Consider the following 12,452-nt stretch of genomic DNA (forward strand, 5'->3'; position numbering starts at 1 on the left):
CACGAAGCAGAGCAATGGCATAACGAGTTGTGCGAGGATGACCTAATTGAAAATCATCTGCATGAAATTCAAAATGTGAATTCATGCAAAATGTACAGGGTCTCTGAAAGTGAAAAAACTAAATGTAGATGGATATAACTTTTAAGGGTGGTATAAGCTCTACATGCGCTAGTAGAAGTTAAGTGGCCAGATATCTACTCTGCACCTCTTGAAGGTGTTTAGAGATTTAAATATTGCTTATGTTTCTCAGAATTTCCATTTTTAAATCAGATACCAACATCATCCTACAGTTGAAGGCGTTATTGATTAACTAACTTTTTAACTTTATGTTTAGGCTACAATAAATAAAATCTCAAAATAGGCACTCTTGATAACCCTCCCAAAATTTTGTAAGTGTATTACCCGTGTATGTTTTCTCTTGTCTCGATGCTGATCTAATTGTGTAGAAGCAGAGGAAACGGCTGTTGAACGTGGAAGGGAGGGTAAAAGGGTTAGTATGAGACATTTTCTGGAACTAGAATGTTGACAGTAGTTGAACGACTAGTACTGACAGCGAGAAATGCGTGTACGGGTGGAGTAAAGAACGTGTTAGTTCATGTTATTGAAGTTTTAGAGAGTCTTCAAGTGATCTGTGAGGAAAGCTGATGTATGAGTGAAGAGAGTGACTTGCTTAATTCAGCTATTTCGGGACCTGTCCGGATTCATGACCCAGTAATTACGAAATTCTGTAACTTAAATAATTTTTTGTTGCTACATCTTCGTATACGTATTCTGAATGTTGCTTACCGACATTTAGGTCGAAGGTATGTTACCTAAGATGTCCAATTATGGAACGTTTGACTTACGATAACTAAATTATGCAAATAGTTCAGTAATGGTTAAGTATGAACGTTTGAATTATATCTCTATCATAATCTCTCTCCGTTAAATCTGGAGTTAAATAAGTAACTCCGTGTTCGTTTTCAGTTTTCATACCTGCACGGAACTTTCTTCTGTACAATGTTGCGCACGTAAACTTCCTTAAGGATTGGAAGGTCGCAGCTTGTTTCTTGTGAAATCTCATGTTTCTCATATGTGCTAATCTAATGTACAGGTTGCTACTAATTTAAATGTCAACTGAATAAGCAACACTTAGTAATCAGCAAGCTCAATGAAATAGTTCTCGCACTCTGACCTATGGCATATATTATGAACCGAGCTGTGTTCATGTTTAATCCATTTCTAAAAGGAATAAATTAGACGAATTATGCATTCAACGTTTTATTGTTTATCAGTACAAAGATTACAATAAAATTTTCAATTTTAAGTTTAAATTACGTTCGTAACTTTTTTAGAGTGTTATAGGAAGCATAATTAAAAATCTAACAACTTTAAAATAATTTTAGAGAATAATTTAACAGTATAAATAGTACATCACATCTTTAGCTGCATCTTTCTCATTGAGATCCACTGGCATCCTTCGGCTCCTCGGCGATCTTTTCTTCGTATTGCTGTTTCTGTTCGACTGGTTCTGTTGCTTCAGTTTCCTCAGTATCTTCAGTACGAGCTAGCTCAGGCTCTGCTTCCGCTGCCGCTTCCAGACTAGGTTCCTGTGTCTCTACGCCCTTCTCATTTGTTTCCACCTGGCCCTGTTCCTCATGGGCAAGAAGAGGCTTCTTTTCTGATTCCGCTGCGCCGGAAACATCTGGCTCGTCTGGCGTGGCAGTTTTTCGCTTCACATCCAAGATAATCTTCCCGTAGTTCTTTCTCTCGCATAGCTCGATCATACCCTCAGTGACCTGCAACATAATTACGCGTTATACACCAGTTTTAGTGGTAACTGGCACTTGACAGCCCGTACAAAAAGGAACCTTACCTTTTCGAAAGGCAGAACTGAATGAATACGGGGTTCAATTTTCCCACTGGATCGTAGTTCAAATATCTCTGCGACTATGGCCTGCATCATCTCTTGTTCAGTTTGCAGCAACAGCCCAATATTTACGCCCGCCACAGTGTGGTTTTTGCTAATCAGCTCAGCTGACGACACCGTTTGGGTATCCCACGTTGGCCTGATCATGCCCCAGGCTTTAGTTTTGGGATACGAAGCAGTGCAGTTGGAACCTGTCAATATTCCAAGGATCAGTTACATGAAATCATTTGTTGGATTTTCAGTGCTATGGTACGAAGTCAACTTGACTATGGTTTATAGCCTGAAAAGCACTCTCCCGCGCGCTCCGCCTCTGTTCTCACTATCAACCACCACCCCTGCCTGTATTTAGGAATATACTTCAGAAACCCATACGTAATTTGAGCATAAAATTCCAGAATTTTACGATTATAGGAAACATTGGAGTGACAAGGTATCTATGTGGCAAAGTGTTTTGTCGCATAGAATGATCATTTCAGTATTCTGATACTAAGTTATTAACATCTGAGGCTACAGTAATGTTTAATGTTAAACTCATTTAAACTTATGCACAAGAAAGGTACGCCTGAATGAATTGGCGAACAATATTGTCAGATATTTTGCTCTATTTTATATCCCTCCCAGTTTCAGGTCTATTAAGCGATCCAGGTTTAAAAACCAAAAAGTTTTGCCGATTTGCACTTTCAAATCGGCAGAACATTCGCATTGATAAATGAAGGTAAGTTCTGAGAGTGGACGTTTTGTTTCTAAATGCTAAGCGTATTTATCGAAATATTAAGTGAACTACATCTGAGCAAAAGCTTAGGGCAGAGGGTAATTGACTAAATTTTGAATTAGTTTGCACTACATTTATTATGTTTGGGAATGTACGCTCTAAGACGTCTCAATCAAGTTTATCAGGCTGTATCGATATGTGTTCTAGGAACAGTGATTGTTGCTTCGACATTGATAATGTTAAGCTATCGGTTCCAGGTTCTAGAAGTTTGAATAAAGTTTTCGTCTTAAGTCAGGTAACAAACTTTTTCGTGCTATAATTTCCAATTGACAGCTTCTGACTGTCACTGTGCTTTGAACGTTTGTTGCTGAATTTTATTGTAGGTCGACGGGTATTACAGTAGGTTAAGTGCTCAAGTTTTACACATAGTCATCCTATACTGAAACTTGAAGCGCTAATTGACTAGAGTAACACTGCTTAGGTTTCGATACTCTTAGTAGAGTCTCACGAAAAGGTTTGACAGGTGGACAGACAAAGCGGGGCTACAGGAGTTAGGTTTTTTTGCATGATTTGGGTACACAAGCCTAGTCATTAAATATTAACCATTGATATGTAGTGTGATGCTACCGAAGTCTAGTATACATAATCAGTGGGTCGTGAATTGTCATTTCATTACTTACCTATCAGGATCAACGTGCCACAACGTTTCAGCATTTTAAAGCACCTTTCAATGTCCGTTCCACCGTTGCTGTTTATGATGGTATCTAGTCCTTCAGGATATGTTTTGAGGATTTCTTGTACGTAATCATCGCCGTGGCGGAAAACACGGTCCACTCCATGAGATTTTAGATCAGCGAACTTTGATTCTGAAGCGGTTCCCAGGAGTTTAACATTTTGTAGTGTCTGACAAAGCTGGGTAACAGCCGTTCCAACACCACCTGAAATCAGGTAATAAAATTTATTACCACAGCCACTAGTGGTGAAATTGTTTTAAATCTTACAAGTTGTGTGGTGCGAAGTTTAAGTTACATTTTATGGAGAGGTAGTCCACGGTTTCACAGCATTAAACAATCCAGCTGCTCAAGTCTTTACATTTACAAAAAGGTACGAAAGTTACAGTTCCTGAAATCAAGATGTTGAGCTTTGTACCTGCAATCGACTGCATGAAAACTACGTCGTCTGCTTTGATGCAGCCCAGTTCGAACAAGCAGATGTGAGCTACCAAGTAGTTGAGACCAAGACCAATGGCATCCTGGAGGCCGATATCGGCTGGCACCAGGAAGCAGTTTTTCCTCGGGACGTGGACCATCCGTCTGAACAGGCCGCCTTGCATTTTCAAGCACAGCACCTTCTGCCCGGCCTGCAACAAACCGATTGCTCAACATCTACGTCGGAAATATCACCGTTATTCTGCGAATTCAGTCAAACTCACCTTCAGATCGGTAACAGCATTTCCGACACGTGTCACAGTGCCGCAGCATTCACTGCCCATGACGACGGGGAATTTGTAATTTCTTATTATGCCCAAACGCAGGTAGTTGTCCGTGAAGTTCATACCGCAGTATTCTACCTCCACTTCGACGTAGTCGCTTTTAAGAGCATTGTTAAGGGGAGAATCTTCGACCTGTAGAAGTTTAAGTTTTGTCAACACGTAGAGCGTTTTGATACTATCAAGTGCATTAAAGAAGCATTGCCACTTCAGAATGAGTGACAGCTGTCACTTTTAGATTTTACAAAATGTATCAGCAGTCCAAAGCTATACCTAAGATAAGGCAAACCATTACAATTTACATATAGGAGATGAAAATCAACCTGTAACACTGTACTAACAGGAGGTAATGTCATTGGTTACCAGCATGTGGAGGCAATGGTCTGGCAGCTTTGGATATTCCCATTAAAGTCAGGGAAGCTCATCGGAATTAATGAAGTTTTACCTTCTATAACGAGTTGGAAGCACATCTAATGCTTATTAGTCGCGAATTGCCTTAAAGCACGAAGTGTTTGCTAATATCTGTTGCGTCGTAGGCATATGAAGGAATCTATGCGTTCTATGTTTGCAACCATTAGGTAAATGTTAACCTTATTTAATTTGTAATTATTTTAAAAGCTGTAATACCTCTTCCGAAAAAATTTTGCTTATATTGTTTCGAGTGAAGTTTAATGGAAGGTAATGTGGTCGAACAGCTATTAAGTTGACTAACGTTAAGTCTAGTAAGTTTCATAGACACTTTTAGGCCGTTTTCCAATTTTTATGAAAAAATTGGATTGGCGTTTCAGCTTTCAGAGACAATATTGAAGACAGTGGGACCGAAGGGCACTGTATTTTCGTAATTTCCATGTATGGCACGTGAAATTCTCTACAGATTTCCTCCTAACGCAGTTTGACTCCACTGAAAAATTTAGTGGACTGTTTTCTGTTAGAATAATTTGCAGTCACTAAAGCGAGGAATACGTGCAACGAAAATGTATCGCGATCAGTGCTAGCAACGCAATGGGTGGACCAGTTTCACTTTCTCTTAGTGTGAATATACACGTTAATTCTATATTAAGAATAATTAAAGATTTTTTATGTCGAGTCATTAGGGTCGAATGATCTATAGCCCGAGGCAACAGTACGTGTTATGTTTTAAACTTTCGAGCACACGCATTATTGTAAAGTTATTGCCGAAACAGTAGTATGTGATTGGCTTCGCGTTGGCTGGTGTATTATTCTACATCTTATTAAGCAGATAAGTTGAGGTTAAGAATGAAACATTCCCTTGCATATTATGAGGGAGTCCTAAAGCTTATCTACACTATCTGCTATAGTGCCTGAAGAACACGCTACGACCATAACACCTGCGCTTTGTAGCGTCAGGAAACAACAGAAGAAATGTCAGATATAATTTAACGAAGGACATTTATTGGTCGTGATTTTTACTACGTCACGTTCTGAAATTGGATGATGTAGATGCTCAAACCTAAAGGAAAGCCGAGGGAGACTAAGAAGCGATTGATTAAATACGTCTAACCATACCTTTGGATGAACGCGGCCAATGTATAACTTCCTTTTATTCAGTTTAAGTCTCTTGAAAATGTTTTTGCTGGGGAATTTCAGCAAACCGTGGGACGATTTGAGTTCTTGATATGAAATATCAAAATGAGACTGCACAGTGGCTCATTTACTGTATTTTAAATTGTACGTTTTTCTATCCAGATGCTAGTTCGTAAAACGGAAAATGCAAAGTGGCGATGCAAAGTACAGCTGCAGACTCAATTTTCTTTTTTCATTAATTTGGGAATAGCTTTACGGGTCGTTTGGAAGAGTATTCTCAAGCTGCGAACGGAGTTTGAATTACAAATTTATCTCATGTTATTCGAACATGTTTATGTTACGATGACAAATTGTAACCACCACGGGAATAAAACTTCCTGCGAATATTTTTTTGAAAAAGTGACAAGGCTTATCAAATTTTAGTTTTTACTCTAGAAATTTGATAATCGAAATTTTGGTATATTTTATTATTTACCTTTATCCTATTGATCGCTCCATGCCCGTTAAGTGTAACTGAGGGCACCATATGGTTTTCTTCTGATTCTACATCCTGGAAGACAAAAAGGCCAAATAAGTAGAGATTTTGCTATGTAATTTGTTTGAAGCTGTGAATATCGACAACCAGCTTTGTAATGGTTGCACGAAAAATTACGCAGTCTTCACTTATTGCGGCTAGTTATGAATTTTATCAGTTATCAGTACCGCTAGCAATTAAAATGATAATGTCTACTGAGAAAACTAAAGTGACCCACATTGTTATTCTTGTTAAGCGCTGACTACTGTACAAAAACTCCGTACATTTCAGTATATGGGGTCTACACATTGTTACTGCCAGTTAATTTCAGAAGTAAAATTACAGTTCGCGTATTTTGAAACTTTTACATTATGGAGGCTGAAACTAGTAATCTTTACCACCATTAAAAATTTACCCGAATATTAGTAAACGTTAAGCAGCATATGGAAGGCTATATAGAAATTTTATTAGTTTATTAAACTAAAGATAATTACTCCAGTGAGACATTGATTTCAGTGATATCGGGGGCATATGTATCTCCTTTCAGTAGATTCCACACTTTCAAGTCCCTACAGGTAGTGGATATTGTCAATTCACTTAATGGTTTCATGTTTAGGGTTATTTGACAGTAACTATTCAGCTGTTGAGTGAAGCTTTCATACCGACAGTAAAGAGTTTGCAACAACCGAGTCCGATAAGATAAGACTTAAGTCTACATATTGAAAATCGGTATGTACGTTATGTAGCAGTTGGCTAATTTTATTGAACTTATTACACGAAATTAATGGTATTAAATTAACATCTTACCACAAGGGGTGCAGTGAACTGAAGCGGAAACATATCCATGGCTTAATAGTCACCAGCTGCAAACAAAAAAAAAAAAAGTTCAGTTCTATATGAACACATTTTACCTGAAATTTTTCGTGTAGAAATTTTCGTGTTTAAGACTAACTATGTAAAACAAAATTGAGCTGGTTTACTTTACGTGGAACTGCGATCAATATTTTTCGAAAAAAAAAAACAAACAAACACGAAATTCATTGACAACACTTCCACTGAATGGCTTGTACACTTTAATGCACGTCTTAAGCGTAGTGAAAATGCTACGTATGGACAAGAGTGTCCAACACCATACAAGCTTCTCACTCCAACCCAGAACAAGTATAGATAGTGAACACAGTCCACAAACATCTACAGTTACGTCAATATACATACTTACATAACCTCACTGCACTCCAAGATGCAACTAACGATACGGAGCCCTGTGCGCTCTCTTATAAGAACGTGGTCTGTGGGCGTGTCGGGAATGTGGCCACTACCAGAACGCATTGGCCGGAAGGTTGTCATGTGACGGCGACGCCAGGCATTCCGTCAAAACACAACAGGTGTCGCCCCCCAGACAGCGCAACGGCCGCAATTCGCCGCGGTGCACTCACATGTAGCGGCTGCCGACAACGGGTTGCTGTGGGCCTTCAGTCTGTTCAGGCCAAGAGATAACATCGGTGAAGTATTCTGTCTTCTTGTGATTACGCTGTCAATGTTGCCGACTGTTTTTCTTTCCTCTGGGATGTTTTTATATACTACTCGTATTTCGAATTTTATTTTTCTCCCCCAAGTGAATTAGAGTACCAATTGACTTTATGCCCCTATGCAATGTTTATATTTTAAGACCTTTTATAAAAAAATGTCTAACGCTGTTGTGGGGTGCTATTATCTTCGGTTAAGTGCGGTACCGGCCTTTCGGCATCTTGAAATGTCCGTGATACGTTCATTACGTTCTCATAACGCGATTAGTGTCTGCTTATTATTCAGTAACTTTTACAAAACTTAAGATTAAAGACGGGGCGGATTGAATGGATTCACATGGCGTATTTCATCATTTGTAATTTCCTCTAGGGCTTTACAAAACTTTTCGATAACCTCCCTGATTTCGCCACACTGAATTCCATTACTAATTCAGTACTTTGTCTCAATTAGTACATGTACAGCATGTCTGAGGCTGCGATTACACATGAACAGGAGTTTTTGGCATTGGAAATGAGGTCTTGGCATAGCTTTTAAACTAAGGCTTTTTACAGATAAAGAGGTTCAGTTCTGCAGTTTCGTACAGGCAATGTACGTCTGATTCGAAGCTATGTTTAAAAGTTTGAATGTTTCGGCAATTCCAGTCTCGTGTAACCGGTTTAATTCAGAAGTGGTGCAGATAATGCTCACTTACGTGGTTGACACTTATATACGTATTAGAGTACTCTAGACCTCGTCGAACTAAAAAAGAATCTAATTTTGAGTTGCATTAAACGTGAAATTTGTAACACCTACTGTTTCAGGTGTAGAAAAAATAATTTTGAAAAATACAAAAGCTGTACCACGCAAACCTGTATTTCATACTGTGCAGAAACTTAATTTTGCTCTTTTTTTTGTATGGAAAACGAAAGGATTCGTTCTAAGTAGTTACTAAAGTTTTTCTCTACTGAATCTAATATCTTTAAGGAATAGAGAACTTCGTTCAAACAATAAAGGCTACATGGATTTTCAAATGGTCACACAAACTCTGCAGTGGCTTTACAAAGTCGCAAGTAATTAATAGCCCATAAACGGCTAGTGAGCCGACGGACTCATTACAGAATTCAGCTATAACGAGTACTTGATGCAACACATTTCGTTGTCTACAATAAAGTAGATCAGAGGCTGAAAGATAGGTCTGGAGCTATTGTGCACTTTAGCTTTAATTTCTTAGCAAACCTGCCGAACTACGTCAATAAGTTAAAACTTGGAAGTATTTTACTCATTTTTATTATGATTCGATACTGCGCATGTGACATGTTTTCGGAATCTTTCCAGATGTAGAACTGTAGAAACCGTTCCTATTAAAAAAATGTAGAATCATTCCTCCTTTCCGTACTGTCATCAGACCATGGCATTTTCATGTAGAGGCGAGTTCAGCTATTTTTCGGAGTGTTCCAGCTGTTTCAGGCATCTGTAACAACTCAAAATTGTCATGGGACGTGACCTGAACCCGGACCTCCTTCCTTTAGCAGGCAGTGTGCGACAGGACTCAAAACCCGAATACGAATGACGCGTCCATTGATATTCAGCTTGTCGCTGGCCACTGCGGTGTCATAGGTGTACATCGTGAGAGCCTCTGCAACTTAGCACATAAGGTGTGGAGCAATATTCTGTTTTGAATCAGTTCCTCAGGTGTTCGCATAGTGCAGGTGATAGCCCACTGTGGCTTCGACTCCCGATCTGGCACACCGTCGTAGCTTGCCACATACGTTCGTTCATTTGGAAACGATCACGAAATTTTATAAGTGGCCCGTTATGTGGAGTAACATCAAATGATCAATGTTCGCAGCTCTGGATTGAAACAGCTCTTGGCTCCTAATTGGGCGATTTCTGTTAATTTTGATTAATACCTGATTTGACAACGTAATATTTTTGAAAGATGTAAAAAAATTGATACACACTTTACTATGTGTGTAAATTACTGAAGACTTACATAAAGGACAGCTTATCTTCCTCATAAGCTGCATAAAAGGTTAGTTACCGACTAAGGTGGAAACAGTCCTCGCTCTGACAACTGTTGCGATATTTTTGTTTATATGCGAATTCACAACCTCCGAATATTTCGTAAAAAAATTGTTTTACTCCCGTAGTCAGTATATTTACATCATTTATTTGCTGTGCTGTTGGCCAGTTTCGACTAAGACGTCATCAATTACATATAAACGAAGAGTTTGCGCCAACTGACACGACATATGGCAAACCCATCACTTTATCACGTGAAGCCACACAACAGTATGCTTCGTCTCTAATACAAATGAAAGGACAATGTGTAAATCAGAAGTATGAAGTGTAAATTGACGAACATTTCGTCTATTGGCTACAGAAATACATTATAAGCGAACCACACATGTAGTAAGTGTTGTCACTAGTGGATTGTGGTTCGCTCGTACATGGTTCTGTAGCGAATCACACACATCAGATACAACATACTGTTGTTCACGCGTGTCTTCAGATTTGGATTAATAATTTGATTTGTATGCCAAATCTCTTGAGTGGTGCGTACTGTTAACGTATGTGCTTGGTAAGGAGTAAGTGTAATTTGGCGGATAGCACAGCAAATAAGGTCTATGTACAGCCTTCAACGAACAAAGTTTCATTTTACGAAATATTGAGATATTCTTCTGTTTAGACATAGTCTGGAAAAAAACTATCACACTGACAGGACAATTTAAATTTACTCCGAATGCGATACAGCAACACATCGCTTAATATTTAGTTATTTTAACGTGAGCATGTGAGATGACGTGAATGCAGTGAAGCGGCCAGTCCGCTCTTAGTTGTGATTAAGGGCTACCTGTTTGCGGTTACGTGCATTTTAAATGAAAATGTGGTATGTACTGAGAACGCTATAAATTCGCTGTGGCCTGTTTTTGTTTACCTGTCTGCCCTCGGCTTAATGAGTGGTCAAATGAAAAGTTACCCAAAGTGGAATCAAATTCCCTTTAACGAAAGCTAACATTTTTCGCGACGAACAAGGTTCCAAATTAGCCCTGCAGCAGCAGTTTCATTAAAGCGTGCGCTCCTGCAGTTCCTTTCTCTGGGAAGAATTCACTAGCTGTTTGCCCACTTTTTGCAATACTTTACAGAAGAGCGTTTAGAGACATGGTTTCTGGAGCTGGGAAAACAGTACGTTGGCACCACCACCGACCGACATTTTTGGTCTGTCGGTTGGGTATGACCACAGGACAGGTCGACCCACTTCACCACTGTTGAATCTTACAGATCGTGCCCTGTGTAGCGCTGTCGTGCCAACCACCAGACAAATTTGTCTCGTATAACTGAGCGGGATTAAATGCTTGTTTAATATACACAAGAGTGCGAGGCGGGTATAACTGAGTTTCTGGAGAAATTCAGAAACTGCAGATGTTTGTGGGACACGCCGTGTGAGTATACCAATGTAGATGGAAGAAATGAAGCACTTGTTTCATTAAGGAATCCAAGAGTTAAATGTGGCACAGAGTAAAAGGTATATATTTTACGAATACGTCCATCGGCCTTTTGTGTCTCGTTTTAAGGTTTTGTTTCTGATCTAAAAACTGAAATAGATCAGACCTTAATTCCATTATCTTTACGTATATGAAATAAAACCTAAAAACCGAAATATAGACAGTAGTTACTTTTGTTCGTGGACTACACTTAATTCTTTTTTGGAAGTTGTGAAAGAATCCGGGCTATTTCCAAGCCTTCTGCTATGAAGAATGTCTAGATGTTTGTTTCAACCGTTAGTAAATGCTTCATTTTTTCTGCTGTATTAGATGCACGCAGCCACTGTAGTCTTTCTTCTATTTTGAACTGAACTTGTTAAACTTAGAGGGGACATTTTTGTTCCACATAAGTAAATTAACTTTTACACAGACATCGTATTTCATTTATTTTGTTTTACCATGAAGTATTTCCTCTGGCACCTGTAAATCACGTTGTAGGTTTCAGTTCTCGTTTTCGAATATACTTGGGAGATACAAACTGAATTTGACCTCCTCGTTACTACTACAAGTAGTTAGAAGGCGTAATGTAGCTAACCTGCCTCTTATTGCAGATTACAGCCCCTCTCGCAGCTGCATTCTTTCTCGTTTAGTATCGTTCGAACACCCCCCCCCCCCCCCCCCAAAGATGACCGTACCGAAGGTGCAACCACAACGGAGGGGTATCTGTTGAGAGGCCAGACAAACATGTGGTTCCTGAAGAGGGGCAGCAGCCTTTTCAGTAGTTGCACGGGCAAGTCTGGATGATTGACTGATCTGGCCTTGCAACAATAACCAAAACGGCCTTGCTGTGCTGGTACTGCGAACGGCTGAAAGCAAGGGGAAACTACAGCCGTAATTTTTCCCGAGAGCATGCAGCTTTACTGTTCGGTTAAATGATGGCGTCCTCTTGGGTAAAATATTCCGGAGGTAAAATAATCCCCCATTCGGATCTCCGGGCGGGGACTACTCAAGGAGACGTCGTTATCAGGAGAAAGAAAACTGGCGTTCTACGGATCGGAGCGTGGAATGTCAGATTCCTTAATAGGGCAGGTACGTTAGAAAATTTAAAAAGGGAAATCTATAGGTTAGTTATAGTGGGGATTAGTGAAGTTCTGTGGCAGGAGGAACAAGACTTTTTGTCGGGTGAATACAGGGTTATAAATACAAAATCAAATAGGGGTAATGCAGGAGTAGATTTAATAATAAATAAAAAGATAGGTGTGCGGGTAAGTTACTACAAACAGCACAGTGAA

The 12,452-nt window shown here is 39.4% G+C and overlaps 1 protein-coding gene across 1 annotated transcript; it reads right to left on the reverse strand.

The window, feature by feature from the left end:
- Window positions 1-1,343: 1,343 nt before the first annotated feature.
- LOC126188222 (synaptic vesicle membrane protein VAT-1-like) lies at window positions 1,344-7,037 on the reverse strand. The gene is made up of 7 exons (XM_049929773.1): window positions 6,977-7,037; window positions 6,131-6,205; window positions 4,054-4,245; window positions 3,771-3,981; window positions 3,302-3,559; window positions 1,856-2,100; window positions 1,344-1,778 (listed from the first exon to the last, which is right to left on the reverse strand). The coding sequence occupies exons 1-7, from the start codon at window positions 7,013-7,015 to the stop codon at window positions 1,437-1,439; spliced, it is 1,362 nt and encodes a 453-aa protein (XP_049785730.1). The 5' UTR covers window positions 7,016-7,037; the 3' UTR covers window positions 1,344-1,436.
- Between the last annotated feature and the right edge of the window lie 5,415 nt (window positions 7,038-12,452).

This window comes from Schistocerca cancellata, chromosome 5, assembly GCF_023864275.1.
Source record: "Schistocerca cancellata isolate TAMUIC-IGC-003103 chromosome 5, iqSchCanc2.1, whole genome shotgun sequence".
Classification (NCBI taxonomy): domain Eukaryota; kingdom Metazoa; phylum Arthropoda; class Insecta; order Orthoptera; family Acrididae; genus Schistocerca; species Schistocerca cancellata.